At 33.4% G+C, this 21850-nt stretch overlaps 2 protein-coding genes across 2 annotated transcripts in view; one reads left to right on the plus strand and one right to left on the minus strand.

Moving 5' to 3' along the window:
* Positions 1 to 568: 568 nt before the first annotated feature.
* LOC113391733 (uncharacterized) lies at positions 569 to 5927 on the plus strand. Its single transcript, XM_026627793.2, has 7 exons — positions 569 to 660; positions 995 to 1145; positions 1646 to 1737; positions 2137 to 2729; positions 3582 to 3701; positions 5258 to 5353; positions 5745 to 5927. Exons 1-7 carry the CDS (start codon positions 616 to 618, stop codon positions 5881 to 5883), a joined length of 1236 nt encoding a protein of 411 aa, XP_026483578.2. The 5' UTR covers positions 569 to 615; the 3' UTR covers positions 5884 to 5927.
* A 2404-nt stretch (positions 5928 to 8331) lies between these two features.
* LOC113391656 (scavenger receptor class B member 1-like) overlaps positions 8332 to 21850 on the minus strand; it is a 48428-nt gene continuing 34909 nt past the window's right edge. The window contains exons 3-12 of the mRNA XM_026627691.2: positions 19994 to 20104; positions 18563 to 18707; positions 16679 to 16820; positions 14465 to 14665; positions 13108 to 13227; positions 12557 to 12680; positions 10999 to 11139; positions 10240 to 10358; positions 9896 to 10027; positions 8332 to 8740 (exon numbers count right to left, since the gene is read on the minus strand). Coding sequence (XP_026483476.2) covers positions 8477 to 8740; positions 9896 to 10027; positions 10240 to 10358; positions 10999 to 11139; positions 12557 to 12680; positions 13108 to 13227; positions 14465 to 14665; positions 16679 to 16820; positions 18563 to 18707; positions 19994 to 20104 — 1499 coding nt within the window. The 3' untranslated portion in view covers positions 8332 to 8476. The remainder of the gene's footprint in view (positions 8741 to 9895; positions 10028 to 10239; positions 10359 to 10998; positions 11140 to 12556; positions 12681 to 13107; positions 13228 to 14464; positions 14666 to 16678; positions 16821 to 18562; positions 18708 to 19993; positions 20105 to 21850) is intronic.

Genomic DNA, 21850 nt, shown 5'->3' on the forward strand with positions numbered 1-21850 from the left:
ATAGGTCCTCCTGGTATATCCCCCGACGGTATTCAGGTTTCCCTTATCTGCGTTCTGTTTGTTTTCTTCTCCAGCTATTTTTTTTTTAATTTCATCTACCGTTCCTTAGGTCCTCTGCTTCTCTTGTTACTTAAACCTGTCCAATTAGTGATTAATTCTACATACATCATACATTTATCACTTTGGTTTATCACATGTGAGGATGATATGACTATAATTATTCTACCGCCAAATAACAGTACTCTGTATTGTTGTGTTCCGGTTAGAAGGGTGAGTGAGCCAGTGTAACCACAGGCACAAGGGACATAACATCTTAGTTCCCAAGGTTGGTGGCGCATAGGTGATGTAAGGAATGGTTAATATTTCTTACAGCGCCTTTGTCTACGGGCCGTGGTGACCACTTACCATCAGGTGGCCCATATGCTCGTCCGCCAATCAATGCCATAAAAAAAATACATTTTCAAAAATAACAAAAAAGTCCAATGGAGTTCCTCAGGGTGCAACACTAAGACCGAAGTTACTTATATGATCTATGTATCGCGGTAGTGATATTCTAATGATTTCTAGTATTCGTTTTCAGATATAAATAAAATTTATATCGAACCGAATGATTACATGAAGATGTTAGAATGTGGATTCTTGTTGGTTGAAGCTTTCAAGGTGAGCGATGACTAAATATATTACTAAGTCCAAATTTAGACTTAAAGATATCTGCAATTAGAAAGAAATTTTCGATTTGTTAGTTAAATATGTATTTTGTTGCGAGTGAAACGTGAGGATGGGAAATAATAATGTTTTGTTTGTAAATACATTACGATATTTTGTATACAAGAATGAAGGCATTGAAATAATAATAAAAACAATCAAAAATCATACATTAATTCATACAGTCGTTCATAAATCTTAAATATAAGTAATGAGTTGTCGCCCGCAGCTTTGCCCAACATATCGTTAGGTAAACCATTCGTTACAATTGTCAATAAAAATTTTCTAGAGCGTGCTCACAGAAGATTTCTCAGAAACAGAAGATTCGTTAGTGAAATTGCTAGAAAGTATAGAAAATTCAATGCTTATCGAAGAATTTGAACAAATCGAAACGCCTCTACGAAGAAGCGATGAGGATATATGTCTGTTCAGGCGTAATTGTGAGTATCTTTTAATTGATTTAAAGGATAATAAACCTAATCATTTACGCTATAAGGTTCAATTACAATATTGGTTAAGAAATATTGGAATCATTTATCGATTAGGAATATTGTATTGATATCAACAGCCCACTACTGGGCTATGCCTCTTCTGTTCAAGGATGGTCTGTTACGTTTGGAGTTTATTCCACCACACTCCTAGGTACAGATGTAAGATCACTTATAATTTATTAGTCGTCAACACAGTATGATGGATCTTCGTTTAGGGGCAATATTTTAATGCTTGTTTGATTGATGACAATTTACCGTAGGTCCGTACTTAATTGAGCATGTTATCCTAAGTGTTTTTCTGAACCATATATCTTTGAATCAACATCATATATACGCATGGCCGCATTGGAGCAGCTTGGTGGAATAAGCTCTTAACGTTTCCTTCAAAATCGGTGAACGCCTTTGACCAGAATTTAAGAGCAGTAAAAATCACGCCATTTTAATTCCAGACGTCAAGAAACGAAGTGACATTATACGTTATCTGAAAAATCATTTCGTTGAATGGAAAAATTATAATGAAGTCGACGAAGACACTATACAGGTAAGTTTCTTTTAAATTGTCTATAAAGTTGTAGGTTGTGGAGGTTAGGAAGACCTCGGGTTGCTGTACGCGCTACTGAGGAGTAAGGAGACGGTTGTCAGAAAATCTCGCCTTACTGAAATATCTATTTATCAAAATCAGAATATTCTTTATTCAAGTAGGCTCATAAAAGCAATTTCGAATCGTTATGTTACAGTGTTAAATTAAATGTAAATATACTACCGGTTCGGAATGTAGATTCTACTGTAAAGGACCGGCAACAAACACAGTAGTTAATTTTGATTACAGAGTTGTTTATAGATAATTAAAAATACTTATCAGAAAAAGATGTAATTATAATTTAATGGCTGTTTATAGTTTCATTGTCTTATCACGGCATACATTTATAACATTTTTCAGGATGAAAACTTAAAACCAAATATGAAAATATTCCGGACATCCGGTAGAAATCTGAATACGTTCAAAATTGACAACCAGAAACGAATATCATTCGAAGACCCATTAAAAGATAAGAATTTGAAATCACACGATAACACTTTCGATAGAGTTAAAAATCGAAGCGATGGAGAACCAGAATTAAACATACCATTACTCCACGGGAACACGTTTACAGATGGTAATGAAAAAGATGGTCCGAAAGTGATAAGAAATATAAAAATAATAGATAAATTTGAAAGGAAAGTCAATAAAGCAACACAATTGAATCTAGACGCTCTGGATTATTCAGAAATAGTTGATTCTTTATCGTCGATCAGTGAAACTAAACATAACGAAACAAATGTTGAGACTGTTCCACTTTATGATTTTAACGACGATGTTTTTATTAAAGATTTTAATGATAGCCTTTCATTAATTAATGATGTAAACTGTAACGATGCAAGGAATGACTCAACTGTCGACAGTGGGTTCGAGAATGAAGTACACGCTTGTACATTGATAAGGAGCTTCTTGTCGGAGCTGAGTACTTCGTTTAAGTTGATTTATAGTTTTGTGTGAGTATCTTACATCTTGGTCTAGTAGCTAATAGGTGACGTAAGAAAACTGACTTTATTGGCTGCCTCGTTGGTCTAATGACTATGATATAAGGGCCTAGATCTGAACGTTATGGGTTCTCCCAAATTGGGGCATTAAAAGTTATTGAGTTTTCTGTCGAAAAATTCTCAGTAACAACCTGAAGTCTGGAAGTTAGAAGTGTATCTCGTACCCCGGAAAACACGTTAAGCTGTTGGTTCTACGCCTGAACTGTTTCCGGTTGGGTCAGTTTTGGTGTCTCACGCACTGTGAGAATTGGGGTATAGACAGTACATCTGTGTTTGCGCACAGCACAGTCTTGTGCATATATTTGTAAACATTTGTCCTGCGTAGTTGGCTGGTCTCCCTTGAGATTTTGAAAGCCGTGACCGAAATCAGACGAAATCATCATCATTCAGGATTTCAGAATTCTAGGATTTACCCAATGAGGTTGGGATCTTGGGTCGATAAAATATGCAGCGTGAGGAACTTGTTGCTTACACGTAAAGCCGTTGCTTCCCCTTTTTCTATCTGATTTCCTGTCATAGGAAATAGAGGATGTGCTTTTGTTTGAGCATTTTCCAGTATTATTATAAATTTGCAAAAATCTAAATTTTACGTCAGCTAGAGAAATACTGAATAAAACGCCCCCCTCCCCCAATATTATTATACTGTCCCAACATACTATGACAGTTAATTTTTATTCGTGCATACATTTTTACACTATTATGTTTCCTGGGCTGGCTGGTCTCTCTAGAGAACGGTCGCCGTTGTCGAAATCGGTCAGGACGACAGCCCTATTACAACATTCAATAATGTAACTATATTTACAGAGACAAATGCATTAAGGAGTTCCAAGAAGACGAATTGTCGGATGAGACGAAAAATCAACTTCTAAACAAAGCGAATCAGACGCACACACACATTGCTGACGTCATCGAGAAGTTGAAGAGGTTAGTTTATTTTATTATCATATGTTAAATGTATAGGTATCATTGACATGACCATTCTTGGTATTTGCGTTGTGGGGGGGGGGGGTCAAATACAACCTTCGCCCCGTGAAGCCACGGATGTGTTATATCGACACGATCCCACTTTCCGATCTGCGTCAAAGACTGCCATCGCAGTGGTTTTATTGGGTAGGAATCCCAAATAGCACGGGTATCACCATCAGGGGGATAAAAGGTTATAATAATCAGTATATATCGTAGATAGAAATTAAACAATACTAAGAACCCAACAGCGATGATTGTTCAAAATCAAAATATACTTTATTCAAGTATGCTTTTACAAGCACTTTTGAATCGTCATTTAACAAACTATTTAAAGTAAAGCTACCACCGTTTCGGAATGTAGATTCTACCGAGAAGAACCGGCATGAAACTCAGTAGTTACTCTTTTTCAACATCTAAAAATACAGTCATGTTAGTTGAATACAATTATATATGTATGTCATGTCTCCTGCCTGGTAGTCAAGCATTAACTCCACGCTTTTTTATCATCTATGTAATTTTTTTTGATGAATAATTTCTTTGTGTTCCAAAGAAGTTAAATTATTTATTACTAACACTTGGTATATTTCAGTCACAAAACACATTGTCAATACACGTAGAAGTATTTAATGGTTATTCGTGTCGGTTCATTAACTCTGTGCGTTAGTTTAAATGACTTAAACAAGGTGACCGACCGAACACTCGACGAAGTTTCTTTTAATAAGTCGACGTTAAGTCACCACATACAATTACATATTTATCAATTTTATATATATATTTAAGACTATCCTCCATAGTGGTCTCAAATAATTAAAAATCTCCCGATGGGGTACACGCATACTATAATGTGCTGTGGAAATTAAACGCAGGATAGTTCAACAGTACGTTCGATAGAGAGAGCCACTATATCTTTTCGAGATTTACAAACTATATCATTCCGTACTAATATAAATGAGCCGCCACGAATGTCATTCTCTCTTACGAATGTACTTGACAGTTTATAGTTTGGAATATTAAATATGTCAAAACTTTTTATCCAATGCTCTGTGAAACGAAATACATGAGTTTTATAACACTATGAAAATAATTCTATTTCATGATCCTTGCCACCTATGCCCTGTATGTTTTGATGTATAATATTTAAGAGGGCATAGATTTTGTCATTTTATTTAGTTTAAACTATGAACTTTAATATATTTACTTTTATCAGTGATAATATAAATTAAATTATTATTTTTATTATACATATGATCCTTGCTAACATTGGACATATAATAATTATTAATATTGTAAGCAATTAGGTTACCAAATTGTCTTCTGGATTTTATTGGTAGGTACATAGTACCCTCTGTCAACTTAAATCTATATATGAATTTGTTAATGTCAAATAACATAAAATCATTGCTACAGTGTCGGGTCGAATTGTATAAACATACATTTAAGTCATAAATATGTAAATTCTGTGCATCTGTCAAGGTAAGTGAATATGGAAATGTAATGTCGATGAATGTTTTCAGTATTATCGAGAGGGAGTCGGCGGATAGTACATTGAAAACTATGTTCATAAAGGCCGGAAATGACGTTACAGAGGACAAGAGAATGACTAGATACAGGTAAATTTTCTTTAGTGAAATAGAGGAGAGATCAAGTGGTGTTACAGCTCTGTGCGAGCTTGTCTGGGAGGGTGTCATCAACTCATGATATTCTACCGCCAAATAAATATTTAGTATTGTTGTGTTCCGGTCTGAAGGATGAGTGAGCCAGTGTAACTACAGGCACGCGACATTGACAAAGTAAGGAGGACTACTTACCGTAAGGTATTAGGCACACGGCAAACTAAGTCTGGGTAGGTATCACCCACTCATCATATAGTGCCCATGACTATAAGTGATCGTAACCCCTCATGATAAGGTGATTCATTTGGTACTAAGCCTACATATTTACAATTTAAAAAAATGTATGATTTCTTCATCATGTGTGACGCACTCGTTATAAACTTTTCAGACAAACGGTTACCAAATGTCTGGAACAGGCGCAAGTTCTAGAAAGTTCTCTCAAGATAATGCTGAATATTACAAGCAATGACTGCGATATCTCTTTAAGCAGTAGAAACGGTATAACTCATTTTAATATATTTGAATAAATATATATAAAATTGTAACAATAACATATTATATTATATTGTAGTAGAGCTACAAGTATTATTTATGTGATTTAAGTGTAATTGCTTGAAAATAATATATTTTAGATTAAAATTGGTCGATCTAAAATTTGATATTTAACAAGAGTTTTGATCTTACTTTCTAAATTCAATTGCATGTCCACCTATATGTCGTTTAAAAATGCCAGTGGAAGCAATGACGCAACAACATCCCCCCCTCCCCCCTTTTCCTTATATTTGAGACTGAAATAAGGTCGAAATGCATAATCATCTGCCTTATTAATTAAACAAATTAGATTTAGATTAAGTGATCGTTATTTGTTAAATGTTTTATTTTTTTGTTATTAGAAGAGTATATTTCTTTTTTTTTTTCTTAAATTGTTATTACTGTTAATGAAGTAATTGTTATCTTCAATTTGTTTAATTTTAATAAATATATTTGACGGACATCATTGTTTTATTTACTTAAAATAAAGGTACCTATGAAATATACTACTGCTAAACAGCAATAGTTAGTATTTATATGTTAGGATGTGAAGGGTGAGTGAGCCAGTGTAACAGGCACAAGGAACATCTTATAACAGTGTAACAGGCAGATGGAATATCTCTTAGATACCTGCTGCGTTTCTTTCGCTGTTTTTTCTCGGGTCAGTGTAATCCTTCTATATTGAATAAAAGCATTTAATTTGATTTGATTGACAAAGGTTGGCGCAATGATGATGGAATAATAAATGAAAGTTAAACAAATTTCTTAATGACTTTATTCCATTTAAAATAGAGTAGCTTAATAATAATATAAATGATAGGAACAATTCTTATTAATAATAAAAGTAAATAATGCACGTGCTATTGACAGGAAGGAAGCCATATTGTGTTATAACGTCAACATCAACTTCAAGAAAGTCTTTGAAATAGGAACTTTAAGGTTCACTTATATATTTTTTTTAATCGGTCTCAAACATTGAAGCTAGAAATATTCGTAGTAAACTTTATAAAATGTATAGGTATATCAATTATTTTACATAAATCTTGAAAACATCAGGATATTTATTTTTATTGTTGTACAGCGTGTAACACAATTTAAAAAACGGATTGACACTTAACACGGGTACAAGGTAAAGCTAGTGCCTGCAGTAATCAGCGAAAAATACATGCAAAAGTACGCAAATTAAATAATTACCAATTTGATTCAACATCAGCCTTTTATGTTGACGTTAAATTCATTATACTCGACATATTATGTGTAAATAAAATTTTTGAAGTTGCATTTTTGACTTATTTTGAAAAAATCTAAAAAACGTTATAATTCAAAAATGGTTTACTTTTGCATTATGCATATGGGGGTTAAAATTATCGCAAATAATCACGCATCTATATTAAGTTCCCGCCATTAAAAAACGGATACAAATGTCATAATTTAAATCTATACTAATTGAGACGTAACCTTCGTAATGTTTAAATGAAAAAACTATTAAAATAACCTACGTAAAAGTTGTATCAGAAGATGCAACGCGTTTCAAATAAGATTTTAGTGTATAATATTAACATGTACGTAGCTATTATTTCGAATATTGTGTAATTAAAAAGAATACCAGTTACAAATTTGTACGATAGATTTGGCACTAATGTCACGTAGGAAAAACAGATTACATCAAAATGACATCTGTTACTTAAATGTCAAACTTATATATAACATAATTATACAAGAAAATAATTTGTTCTAATTACATCTAATTAACGTCAAACATAAACCCTGCTCGATATTGAATTTATAAAATCCCCTAAAATACTTTTAAATTACTTCAACCCTTTTTTACTTAACCTATATATTTCTTTGATGTGATTTAAAATCAGTCTTAACTTAAAAATACCTTAATTATTACTTATTTATGTATATTTTATATGTTACATACTTTGATTATTTTTATATCTAGATAGACTGTTCAAGCTCAATAAAAATGGTGGCCCCTAAGTATACGCACATTTGGAATCGAGTGTAGCACCAAGATAATAAAGTTTTTTTTTTAAATTCGACACTAGTTTGATAAATAATTTAAGACTAAATACATCACTGATATATCGAATATTTTCGAAAATTTTACAACATATTTTCATTTACTACACATAATAATAATTTCACAATTTTGACGTTTAAATTTTTTGTAGCTCAGCCACGTAAATACATGCCAACTTATAAAAACGAAATTAACAACGTTAGTCTTGATTTAAAAAAAAAAAAAATTGTCCAGATAATTAACTACTGAAGTTTTAATTTCGGTTTCCTTGTAAAAAAAATATTTATTATAGACAAACATCGATAGACAATACGAATATTTGTTAACATTTAAGGCTCATATTGTTTAACACATTTTAAATATAATACAACAAAAATAAACCTTCAAAATATACTTCTTTTTTTTAAATGTATAAATCCTAATAAAATATATTGTTACAAAATATGTTGACGAAGTATGAATGATTACTATTATATTACTAGCCGTCAATGAAGAATTCACGTCATATATTTATTATACCCTGCTAATAACGGCAGACAAATAACCTGTGTGGCGGAACCTTAACTTTTAGTAACTCTACTTAAAAACGTTTCTTTTTCATAAGTCAACATTTTATTATTTTCCAAATTATCTATAATTGATTTATTATATTGAAAAATTGATGATAATGATTCTCTTTTGACCCTACGTCGATAAATTTGTTTTGCTATCAGGTACGTCCCTAAAATGAATGTCATTATGAATATGACAGTTGACAGCGGAGGTAGGATGACCAACATAAAGTACACCATGTACAGGACGTATGTAGGAAGGCCTTCCTGATTCTGAAAATAAGTTAAATATTTAAAAAGTTTAAATATGTATTAGGATCTGTAACAAATGTTTGATGACTCATGATTATAAATATATGCATACTTTGTTACTTAAGTTCTCGCCGTCTGTACGTTTAATCTCTTAAGTTACGCAAAAGAAGGGAAGGTTTATATGTACAATATTAGCATATTATAGTTGAGAAAAACCGAGATTTTCAATTGTCCTAGACGAAAAAATACAATATTTTTTCTTTAAATGTTTGATCTTCAATCTAAATTTGTATATAGATACATACTTATTGTATTCGTGTAAAGCCAGGACTGTAGCATATAATATATATAAATAATGTATTTGATATTTACGAACGATATTGGCCTAAATAAACACTATTTTAAATTTTATATAGAAATATGGCGATATAATATTCAGAGCAATTAATCTTGCTAAAATACAATAAAGTTCAAACAAAATTCTTAAAGCATTTAAAATTTAGGTATTCTGCTACTGATCAATGTGTTCCTAATTTGGTCCCATTAGAAAAACGTCGTAAGATAAAGGATCAAACATTTCTGCTGAAATTACTACATAATATTATTGACTCTCCATTTCTTCTTAATTGTCTTAACTTCAGATGTCCAAGACAATCTTCGCGAAATAAATCTTTATTTAACTTACATACTACACGTACTAATTATGCACAAAATGCCTTCATTTACCGTTCTTGTTTATTATACAACAAAGAATACTGTTCAATTGATTACTTTACAGGCTCCTTACAAAAGTTAATTGAACAAATTAAGAAAAATTCTTAGTAATTATTGTTATTCATATTAAGTTACATTTGCATTTTATTATTAATAAGATTATATTTTTGTAAATTCTACTATAATTATTAATTATTTTCTGTTTATATGATATTACTTTTTATTTAATGTATTAGATTTTTTTTTTTTTTTAATTGTAATTAACTTGCTCGCATTATTCTATGTATTATTTAATTGTGGAAACTTTATTGGTCAATGATTTATATTTTTTGTTTTTTTTTTTAATTATGTTAATTTGTACTGTTTGTTTCCCGAATAAAATAAAATAAAATAAAATAAATAAATAAAATAAACAATGCTTAAGAACTCGTACAGTTGAAATAAAATCATATAATAACTTACATACTCAATCCATCCAATCGGTAAAACGATATTGGAGAATTTATCGAGCTCTGGCGAATAGAAACTGGACAAATTGTTTATTCTTAAATTACACTGCATTCTGGCAACGGCCCTAAAGGGGATGCCAGTTACCTAAAAAAAAAAAAACAATTATTTACAGAAAATTGCTTAACAGTTATAACATAAATTTTAATGTTTGTTTGTAATTGCTTTTTTTTTTATTTTAATGTCAATTATTCAGATTAAATTTAGATATATGTTACACAAGACGTAACAGCGAACGTATACCTAACTTATTTGAATTAATATACATATATATATTTATATAATATGTAAAAGTTTACCGGTTCAACATAAACATAGGAATTGTGTTTTGCCGGATCCGGTTTCAATCCGGTGACATAAAGGTCCTTAGGGGGTGATCCGGTATAGAAGTGGGGGTAAGACGCCACCATTGGAAAATCTGAAAGATGAATCGCATTATGTTTTCGTTTAGTTGATCGTTTAATGATTAGGAATCGTGATATTGTTTTATTAATAATAGCTAGGAATATATTATATTAGTAATAGGCAGTGAAATTGTCTATGCCTAAATCTTATTGTCTTTGATTAGACATTTGACAGTACGCCAGAGAATGTTCGAGTGGACTTTGTATACATTGTAAATATTAAATAAACAAGATCAAGAACTCAATTGTGATAATTGTACAATAATATTAAATTCCCAAACATTGAGAAGAAACGTGTTATGTCCCTTTGTGTAGTCACACTGGCGTGATGATGACATCGTCCTGAACGATTTCGGTTAGGGGGAGATCGGACACAGCCGGAAAGATATTTAGGTTTGACGTGCTTTCTGAGGCACGGGAGTGCACACACTTCTAACTACAAGAATTCGAATTGTTTTAATAGAAAAACTCAATAAATTTTTATCGGATCGACCTAAAGTTTGAATCCAGGAACTCAGGATCTGCGGCCACATACCTAGTCACTAGACCAACGTACACGTCCTTCAAACCACAATTAAAGTAGAATATTTGATAAGTGGGTGTTACAAAGCCTTGCAAACGTGCAAATATATAATAGAAAAACGAGAATATTACCTGAAAAACACTTAGACGCATCACTGACCCCATCAGGTAGTGGAACATCGGAAGCGTAACAGTCCGTCCCATTCACTCGATCAAACACGTTCTCCGGTAGATTGTACCTGTAGACTTTAACCCCGTCCATTATTGCTTCCTCTGTAATGGAAGAAAAATATAATTATTCTTCAAAGCCAAATGCCATTGCCCTACTTTTAGTACTATTGATTAATTGATCATTATTTTAGTTTATGCGACTAGTTGGCGCTCGCGTCTGTAAGAGCCGAGATGGCCCAGTGGTTAGAACGCGTGGTTCGTTCAAACCAAGGCAGGCACCACTGAATTTTCATGTGCCTTATTTGTGTTTATAATTCATCTCGCACTCGGCGGTGAAGGAAAACATCGCGAGGAAACCTGCATGTGTCTAATTTCAATGAAATTCTGCCACATGTGTATTCCACCAACCCGCATTGGAGCAGCGTGGTGGAAATATAAAATATAAAATGACTAGTTGGCGCTCGCGGCTGCAAAAATCGTTCATTGGCTTGACCGTAAAAGAGAAACAGACAGACAAACTAAGTTACTTTCGTATTTATAATAATAGTAAAGATAAGTTATTGGTGGCAGGGTTTTGTGTAAGCCCGTCTGAGTAGGTACCACCCACTCATCAGACATTCCACAACCAATCAGAAATACTTAGTACTGTTGTGTTCCGGTTTGAAGGATGAGTGAGCCAGTGTAACAGGCGCAAGTGACATACCATATCTCAAGGTTGGTGATTGTGATCGCTTACCATCAGGTGACCCATTTATCCCTCCGCCTACATAAACATCTGTGGCTACTGCCTAGGATCTTGCGAATCCATGTTTGATATTAAGATGTCGATTTATTTTAAATTAGCGATCCGCCCCGGCTTCGCTCGGGTGCAATGCTGCTACTAAATATACTACAGAACGTCTTACAACGTTCACAGTTTTTCAGTCATTAGACAATACAAAACGGTTTTAAATCTGTAATATCTTCGAATATATTCATTTAAATTACATGCCGTAAAGCGCCATATTGATCTATATTAAATACGCAATGTATTTAAGGTACTTAATTGGGTAAATATTAATGCTGTATTGCTTAAAATCGCTTCGAAAATAAGCCATTATTTCTCGTAAAAAGTAAAGGATAAGAAATAGTTATTATGGGCAATCCCTAAGAGATAGATATATACCATTGCGGACTTTTTTGAAGACCTTTATAAGGTGTACAATACTGTAGTACATTATTTTGATCTATCTCGTAAGGTTCAGCCAGCGTTTGCAATGTAAACGCAAAAAATGTGTTTATTCACGACATCACTTTAGAAACCTCTAAAATTATCAGTGTTCCTCTACTATATTGTGCATGTTTTATACATATAAACCTTCCTCATGAATCAATCTATCTATTAAAAAAAACCGCATCAAAATCCGTTGTGTAATTTTAAAGATCTAAGCATACATAGCGACAGACAGCGGTAAGCGACTTTGTTTTATACTATGTAATGATCTAACAGTCGTTACAACTATTATAAAATACAATTTACTTTCAAAATATAAAGGCATGACTTTGCAGACAGTTTTCCTGAGGCAAATGAGAGCTTCATCTTTCGAGAGATGCTGGTGGTACAGCACGCCTTCCGTTGAACCTGATAGTGTGTCTGGACATTTCTGAAATGAAGCTTGACTTATTTTTTTTTAAAAGGCATTTGATTATGACACTTGCACACATTATTCAACCAAAAAAAAAATACTATGTACAAGATGTCGCCGACGGCATCGCTCGTATTTTAAGGGTTGTCAGTTTAGGTAGAAAAAGTATCCTTGTCCTTCCAAAATCAAATTCGGTTCAATAGTTTGAAAGAGCAACAGACAGACGTACATTTATATATTTCTTATATGACTTTTTCTTATACCGATAGTCCATAGCTTCAACGGTGCAGTCGACATTACAAGCTTAGTTTAAATTTAAAGGCATAGTTACGCATGTCAATTAAAGCACTACGTCAAAGTTTCCCGCGTTAAGTCAAAACAAAACGACTGTTGTAAAAATGTATTAGGAAGGTCCTACACGTAATTCTAAAACGCCATAACTTACATTAGGATCGTATCCAGTAATGTGCGGGAGTCCCCTAAGTTTATCGATTTGGAAGAAGTTCTCGTGTCCCCACTGTGGGCCAATTTTAACTGTCACCTCATCCGTAAAGTCTGCGTATATCTGTAACAATTAACAAAAATAAAGTGGCTTTCTATAGATTTTTTTAAGTCCTTATAATTGACTATTTAAGTTAATCTTCAATTTTTTAGTAACTTTTGTTTTGTCTGTATAATTTTTACAAAAATGTTTTAAGGTATTTATTGGGACCCTTTTTTCCAGGACGTTTTCGAAACTCAAATTTCAAAATCAAATGATAGAAAGCGATAATAAAAAAAAAAAAAATGAGCGCGAAATTTTACTTCTTCAGCGTAATTAAAATAAATTAATTTTAATTACATGCAAATAATTAATTACAATAAGATAATAATAATTATTATTATGATAGATGTCATTTCTTATTTTTAACCAACACTTATAACACAAATTTAATTTGTAATAAATAAAATATTGTGAAAAAAATTAAGGCGTGAAGTTGTCATTTCGACCGATTTGACATTTAATTGGCGGTATAGGGAGCAACTTCATTATTTCGTTTTAAAGTCAAATCACTGTCATATTTTTTTCATAACACACCAAAAGAAGTAAAACTTCAAAAATAAAACAATTTCTAATAGGTGTTAGGCCTTGTAAGACTTTTATTATGTTGTATGACTTTTGTATGTATTTTTGGTATGTGTTACATGTACCTGGTGTGGTACCTATAAATGTTCAACTGCTCCAAAGCTCTATTCTTCTTAAGATGAGCAGATTTCGAAAAGAAATTTGAGAATTTGGTAACGCTGCTAAATCGAGGTTGTTAGATAAATTTGTAGCAGAATTTTCATTAGGTTTAAACCCGATGTTTTCTTTCCACTGCCGCAAGACATTCACATAAATAAAATACACGAAAACTCGCTGGTAAGTAAGATACTTTTCCGGATTTCAACGCGATCCACTAAGATTTACGTGTCCTGTCCTTAGAGCTCTTAAAGCAAGTTGCGAAACGCCATCGTTGCAGAGGTGACTCGGTTATGAAATCATTAATTTTGACGTTCGTCAATTATTTTTTAGTCCGTATATTTTTACGCCAAGAGTATTTGTTAAAATTCTTAAAATAAACATTAACATTCGTCATAAATCAAGTATTCATTGAAAATACACATTATGTCTCGTCCCCTTCTGACGCACGGTTACCAGATCATAAGTCAGGGTTGCACTAATGTAATGTTTAACAAATCAAAGTAATATTATAAACATTTATTTTTGACGCAGGTAACACTATGAATGGTATGGTATATGGGATTTCGGGATGACTTACTTTACTCAGCATGCCCATGTTCGTCGAAGGCACGATGGCTGGGGCCAAATTTCTCGACGTTTCCAGGAGAGCGTCCCTGTAGTCCCAGAGATACTCATAAATAGTTCTCTTGAGAAATAATTCGCTGCCATGCGTGTTTACTAATAATTTGAAACCGGTGCGGACGAAATAGTTTGCGTCGTGAAGATAAGACGAAATACCCTGGAACAAAAATGTATTAATTTTAAATGTTTTTTTTAACAGATCCTGTTTGGAAATAATTGTTTTTGCTACTAGTACTGCCTGTGATAGTAAACTGTGCGTGTGTGACACAGGCAGTTGTTGTGTGTGTTGTTTTGTGTTGTGTGTAGCACGATGTTGTCAGTCTCCGCTGAGCACGAGATGGTAATTAAAAATTAAGTATACGAATTCAGGTGCTTGAAGGAGCCTGCAACCTTCGATTAGGATTCACGCCTAACCAGAGGAGAGATAAATCGTTTTATTGCAAGTAGTGTTGCATATCGATAGTCCACTAGATAGTCAAACTATCGATAGTTATGCAACACAGATTGGAAGACCTAAACTTCTACAGTGCTTTTATGTCAAAATAAAGTTATTCTTCATTAAAGTAAGCTCAGACTTAACTTTTCTTTGCATTATTTTTTTTCTAATTATACATTATTTTTCACTTGATATGTTAATCAGAGCCGAGATGGCCCAGTGGTTAGAATGCGTGGATCATAACCGATGACTTCTGGTTCAAACCCAGGCAAGCACCACTGAATTTTCATGTACTTAATTTGTGTTTATAATTCATCTCGTGCTCGGCGGTGAAGGAAAACATCGTGAGGAAACCTGCATGTGTCTAATTTCAACGAAATTCTGCCAAATGTGTATTCCACCAACCCACATTGTAGCAGGGTAGTGGAATATGCTCCAAAACCTTCTCCTCAAAGGGAGAGGAGGCCTTAGCCCAGCAGTGGGGGGTAATTTACAGGCTGTTAATGTAATGTTTATCTACAAAATGCATCCCTAGCATATCAATATGACCATCAATTTAAGGAGAAACCTTTTAGTTGGCCTTACTCTTGTTATATTATATAATCAACATTAATAAGATCATAACAATGTAAATTAAAAGCAAAAAAAGCTTTTATTTAAATGCTCTAAAAAGTAGAAAATAAAATATTCCTTTAAAATTTTAACTATCAACTTAAACACAATCTATATGATCATAAAAGCTATCATAGATCATAGAAACATAAAAAAAATTATCTGCGCCATCTAGCGACATCAATTAGAAACACATTTGAATTTTAACACTAATACGTACTTGGTAGTCGCTCATTTGATTATTACCTTAAACATCGTGATTACCTTGAATTCGCTTCTTTTGTGAACTATTTATCGTAACTACAACTTAAACATAAGTACTCTTAATGACACTATAGCCTTGACACTGTTTTTTTTTTTTTTTAATAGAATATCCGCAAAATGAAACGGATTTTGAAAATGTTATTAACCTTGGAGCGCCGTCCGACCAGCGATTACGGCGAACGAAAGGAAATTTTATAAAAGGAAACCGCATCATTTAGGAGGTTCTAATGTATTAATTATGTCATCGTAAAATTGTAAGGAACGTTCGAAAAATTGTGTTCGGAGCATTCAGGGGCGAATCTACTAATTTATAACGATTACGATATCTTAACGATTCTATTCCGATCCGATCTAAATTCGATCGAACGCAACTATATCTAGTTGTATTAGTAGAATTAAAATACTAAAACGGCAACGATCATCTTTCCATTTGATCACGATACAGTGATTTGTTAATAGAATTAACCTTCCGAATGATTTTATTTGTAATAAATAGTTAGAAATTACTAATATTGATCTTTATTTTTGTGTGATTAGGTGTGTGATTGGAGGCCCTCATATGCGGGCCAACCGCCAGGTCGTCACGCTAGCGCAAGGTTTACCGCTGGTTTTTTTGTGGATATTTCGGTGCATTCGGCGCCGGTGCGTCTCACATACCCCGTAAACTCATTTCTCCAGCGAATTAAAATGTAAGCTTAGTGTATTTATAATATACACTAAGCTTTCAACTCGGCGCCCGGGGTTTACTTATTAGAACAAAGATAAATGTGGTATCATTAAAATCCCAACGTCGATTTTTTTAATTGTCGTCGGGACAGCCCTATTTTTTATATTTTTATAATTTTTATCCTTACTTACCAGCAACGCCAAATTCGGAACGATCACTGTGTCGTTTAAATCGATCGTATTCTCATCTGGAAGGTAAATCAGATATCTCTCTGCCGTGTACGTCAATGTGCTGTTTTCGTTGAATTTCATATTGGAATGTTTAAGTTTTTCTCTGAAACAATGTAAATAATTATTTAATGAAGTTGACAGATTTTTTTTTAATGAAGTTAATTGTTTAATTATGAAATTTGATAAGACGTATACTACATAGAGTCAATTTCAACGGCAGGAGGACTAAAGATATGTAAACAACTTTGACCTTGAATTGACATGACATTGGTTGTGGTCTACATTATATATAATCTGTGATATTGAGGATACATCATTTTTTTCAAGGATGCCATTAGAAAAAAATATTTTAATTTTACACGTAAAGATGTCGCTAGTCATACTAATTATAAATGCGAAAGAAACTCTGTTTGTATGTTACGCTTTCACGGCTCAAACTCAAACTCAAACTCAAATTCCTTTATTCAACATAGAAGCATTACACTTTCTTATTGATGGTCAAATTAAACACTACCACCGGTTCGGAAAAAGGAACACCCTGACCTGAGAAGAACCGGCGAAAGAAACTCAGCGGGTCTTTTTTTTTTTTTGTCAAATTAATTACATACGTAATTGTATATGAATAGAAACAGCCAGGGAGCGATCGTTTCATTCCCAAGGTGTGCTATCAAACATAAACTCACTAATTGTATAGTAACCTTTAGCACACAAGCGTTCCTTAACAATTTTATTAAATTTGGCAACAGAAGCTTTTAAACGCTTTCTGGGACCCTGTTGTAGAAGCATATACGTTGTCCCACAAAAGAGTTACTGACTCTATGCAGTCGAGTAACAGGAGTAACAAGATTGTGTATGTTCCTTGTACCAATGGTATGAGAATCACATTTTCTCATAAAAACATTAATATTTTTCCGTACATACAAAACAATACAGAATATATATTGAGAAGCAACAGTTAATATCTTAATTTCTTTAAATTGATACCTTAATGATTCCTTGGCTCCTAGGTTATAGATTGCGCGAATAGCCCTCTTCTGCAGCACAAATATAGCATGTATAGCGGCTGCGTTACCCCAAAGCATAATAACGTAGGACATTATACTGTGAACTAAGCTACTGTGGCTAAGCTACTGAACCGATATTGATAAAATTTGGTACGGAATAAACATAGAAAGGATAGGCTACTTTGTTTTAATCCAACTCTCGAAGGGTTAAATTGGGGATAAAGTTATGTGTGCTATAAAGTTTTATAAATATCGCGTGGATAAAACCGCGGTTTATTGGTTTCAAAATGGCGCTCTCACAATCTTTAGCAATTTCTTGAGGTATCAATAATTACTAAATATTAATACAAACACTAATGGTGCTTTGAATTTGTCAAAAAGAGAGGATAATATACTCTTTTTTAAAATAAGAAAGTGATTTTATGTGTATATTTGATTGTTACGCTTTAACTTCTTAACTACGCAATCGATCATCATGACATTTTGCACACACGTTGTTAGGGGAACAGAAAAGGCTATACTGAAAACCTCTTAAGCCCAAGCACAAAAATATGCGGCCGAAACTGCAGACACAGATAAACTATAACAATAATGACTTGCTCTGTCTGAGCTAGCTAGCTAGGTTATTATTTTTTTGGATTAGACACCCGCATGAACGTAAATGGGCTCCAGTATGTATTACTATCATATTGTTTACCCATGTATGGGATTAATGGGGGGATTTGGGGATGAGGGGTTCTGCAATTTAAATGCATTAAGCCAACGAGTCGGATATATATATATTAAACAGATATCCTATATATTATTATGAAGGATTATTAAACAACTTTGTCATACTCACAAGTATACTATTGGACCGATTTCCTGAACATTCATCTTGGCATCCAACCCATTCATAAACCTCTCGTGATTTGTGATATTGAAAATGTGGGCCCTCATTTTCACCTCATCTGGGGGATCTGCCCACCATTCGAAAGGGGGGAAACCTGGAAAGAGAATTTATTTGAATAAAAAATACGATTGTTTTTTTTTTTTCGAACGAGTAGAATATTTTGGCTTTCAGCTGTTACCGAGTCGTAGAAGATTCTGCTGCATGGTAATTTAATTAAATGTTTAAGGACAGATATGGAAGAGCGCTATAGAAATTTCAAGACAAAAGGTTCAAAGCAGCTCTTAATTACGTGTGTATAAATCATGACGTGTTCAGTATATTAATCAAGGAGCGTTTGTGTTTATTTATTTATAAAGGATCTCCAAAAAACAATACCCACAATAACATTCTAAAATGTATGAGCTGTTCAATTACAGGAGACCACAGCGAACACATTATATATTGAATAAAGCGAATTAAAGTTTGTAGTGCATAATATCATAGAGATATTAGCACATCGCATGGAATATTCAAATCTACGGTTTCTTTATCTTAACTCTACCTGCCATTTGATTGCACTATTTATACGTCTGCTTAAATCTAACTAAAACAATTTATTCGAGTACTCTTGCAGCTTGATATGTCAGTATTATACATGGTGTCTTAATATTTATTGTATCAAATCTCCTAACCTCAACCCCTGTATCTAGGTTGGCCGGAAAATATTGCTGTTTCAGCAACTAAAAAGACGATTGTTTTGTATAATTTTTGACGTTAAACGTCTATTGGGGCACATTTGGGGGTAAAACCCATGATATGGCAATGGTATACGCATATATAATAAGATACCGGGAAATGTAATCAATTTACCATTTACGAAATTTAAAAAGTTTATTAAGACTAAATTAACAAATAAATCTTATTATTCATTAAAAGAGTACTTTTTAGAAAAAAAAACGCCTGGATTTAGGCTCGGGCTCCATCACGGGACACTAATTATTGTAAAAAAAACAGCATTGTGAATCAGTTTATTTGAAAACAGCAACTATGCGAGTTTCTTGCCGTTTCTTCTCGCTAGAGGCTGCTTTTTGCATATATATATTATATTTATGGTATTGATAGGCGGCCCTGATGGTGAGTGGTCACCACTTTAGACACAGATATTGGCGCTGTAAGAATAATTAACCATTAATTACATCGCTAATACACCACCGTGGGAACTAAGATGTTGTGTTCCTTGTGCCTGTAGTTACACTGGCTCACTCACCCTTCAAACCGGAACACAAAAATACTAAGTATAGTAAGACAGGTAGAATATCTGATGAGTGGCTAACGTAAGTGGCCTGACACGAAGCCCTACCACCAAACTGTTGTTTTAGTCTATTTACGTAGATATTTTACCTGGTCTCATGTTCAACTTTTCCCAGAGCATGACGTCCAGCGGTGGGAATATAAAACCACTTATAGAAATTATTATTAATATTATCGCCCACACCATTCGTCCTATTGTATCTGAAAGATAAATATACTGTTAGACAAGGACAGAAAACAAACAATAAATAAAGATACAGGCAGTCCTCGACTTAAGTCGTTTCGTTTTACGTCGAACATTGTTTTGACAGTATTCCTCGGGCATACGTCAATTGTTTTGATTTCCGGCATCGGAGCATCCACTTGTCGCGAGGTCAGTGTCACAGCAAGAAGAAAAAAAACGAAGCCATCTAATATGTCTCGACTTACGAGGACTGTATAAAATTTATCTTTATTTCTATACTAATATTATAAAGAGATGATATTTGTTTGTAGGTAATCTCGATAACTAATTATCCAATTAAAAAAACACTGAATTTATTATTATTATTTTATATATAATTCCAAAAAAGCCTAAGTTACTCCTTATTGCATCATCTGTCTGGCAGTGAAAGTCCCGTCAAAATCGGTCCAGCCGTTCCAGAGATTAGCCGTAACAAACAGACAGACAGACAAAAATTGTAATAAATGTTGTTTTGGTATATGCACCGTGTATACATACATATGCATTTAGTATAAAGCGGTTATTTCAATATTACAAACAGACACTCCAATTTTATTATATACGTAGATATACGTAGATTTCGAGTAGAGATCGAAAAAAAAAAAATGTATATTTACATTTTTTTACTTTAGTTGATTTATTGTACTCGAGCGAAATCGAGTTATCGTATAGTTTTATTAATAATATAATAAACTACGTATAATAATAATTTCTATTAAGTATATTTAATTTCGATTAGATACCTTCAATATCTATACGATTATTCAATTAAAAACTTAGTTTAACACCGTTTAGTTGTGCCAATAGGACACAGATTATTTGATCAACGTCACGTAGGGATTTACGGTAGCTAGTTTAAAACAAGACCCGAAATGACGCGTGCATCTTAACCGATGATTGCGGGTTCAAACCCAAGTAAAGCCGAATTTTCATGTGCTCAATTTGTGTTTATAATTCATCTCGTGCTCGGCGGTGAAGGAAAACATCGTGAGGAAACCTGCATGTGTCTAATTTCAACGAAATTGTGCCACGTGTATTCCACCAACCCGCATTGGAGAGCGAGGTGGACTTTGCTCCAAACCTTCTCCTCAAAGGGAGAGGAGGCCTTAGCCCAGCAGTGGGAAATTTACAGGCTGTTAATGTATGTTAATGTATTGTAATACAAAAAAAGGTTCTTGACCGTTGCATTTAAACACGTGCTTACGACAAACAAACGTGACTCACGGCGAGTGACGCCGCAATTCTTAAGCCATGTCTACAATGGGCCGGTACCATCGACAGACAGACAGCGCACTGCATCACAGCAATACTGTTTGCACGTTGGCGTATTGTCAATTCATTTGCCAATCGTTCGTCCAGTATGTTGATTTCCAGGCAGGATATATTATATACATATATAATTGTATGTAATGTATATAATTAACTAACATAGCTTTGTATTTTAAATGTTGTAAAAGAGTAACTACTGAGTTTCTTGCCAGTTCTTCTCGGTAGAATATACATTACTTTTAGCGTAGCTTCACTTAATATAGATTGTAAAATGACGATTCAAAAGTGCTTGTAAAAGCCTACTAGAATAATTAATACATTGGCCCAAATCTATGGATCTATTCACTTACAAAGACATCCCCCCCACGTTTAATAAAATAAACTTAACACGTATAATTTAATTTGTGTTTTGGTTGTCATTTCTCTTAAAAATATCACGCACACTAAGACACAGA

The sequence above is a fragment of the Vanessa tameamea genome, chromosome 30 (assembly GCF_037043105.1).
Source record: "Vanessa tameamea isolate UH-Manoa-2023 chromosome 30, ilVanTame1 primary haplotype, whole genome shotgun sequence".
In the NCBI taxonomy this organism is placed as follows: domain Eukaryota; kingdom Metazoa; phylum Arthropoda; class Insecta; order Lepidoptera; family Nymphalidae; genus Vanessa; species Vanessa tameamea.

Bases quoted from the DNA above. Each gene is read 5' to 3' on its own strand.
- LOC113391733 (XM_026627793.2), top strand. From the start codon at position 616: ATGAAGATGTTAGAATGTGGATTCTTGTTGGTTGAAGCTTTCAAG. The intron at 1,738-2,136 runs GTAAGTTTCTTT...AACATTTTTCAG, and splicing joins TCGACGAAGACACTATACAG to GATGAAAACTTAAAACCAAA. The intron at 2,730-3,581 runs GTGAGTATCTTA...CTATATTTACAG, and splicing joins AAGTTGATTTATAGTTTTGT to AGACAAATGCATTAAGGAGT.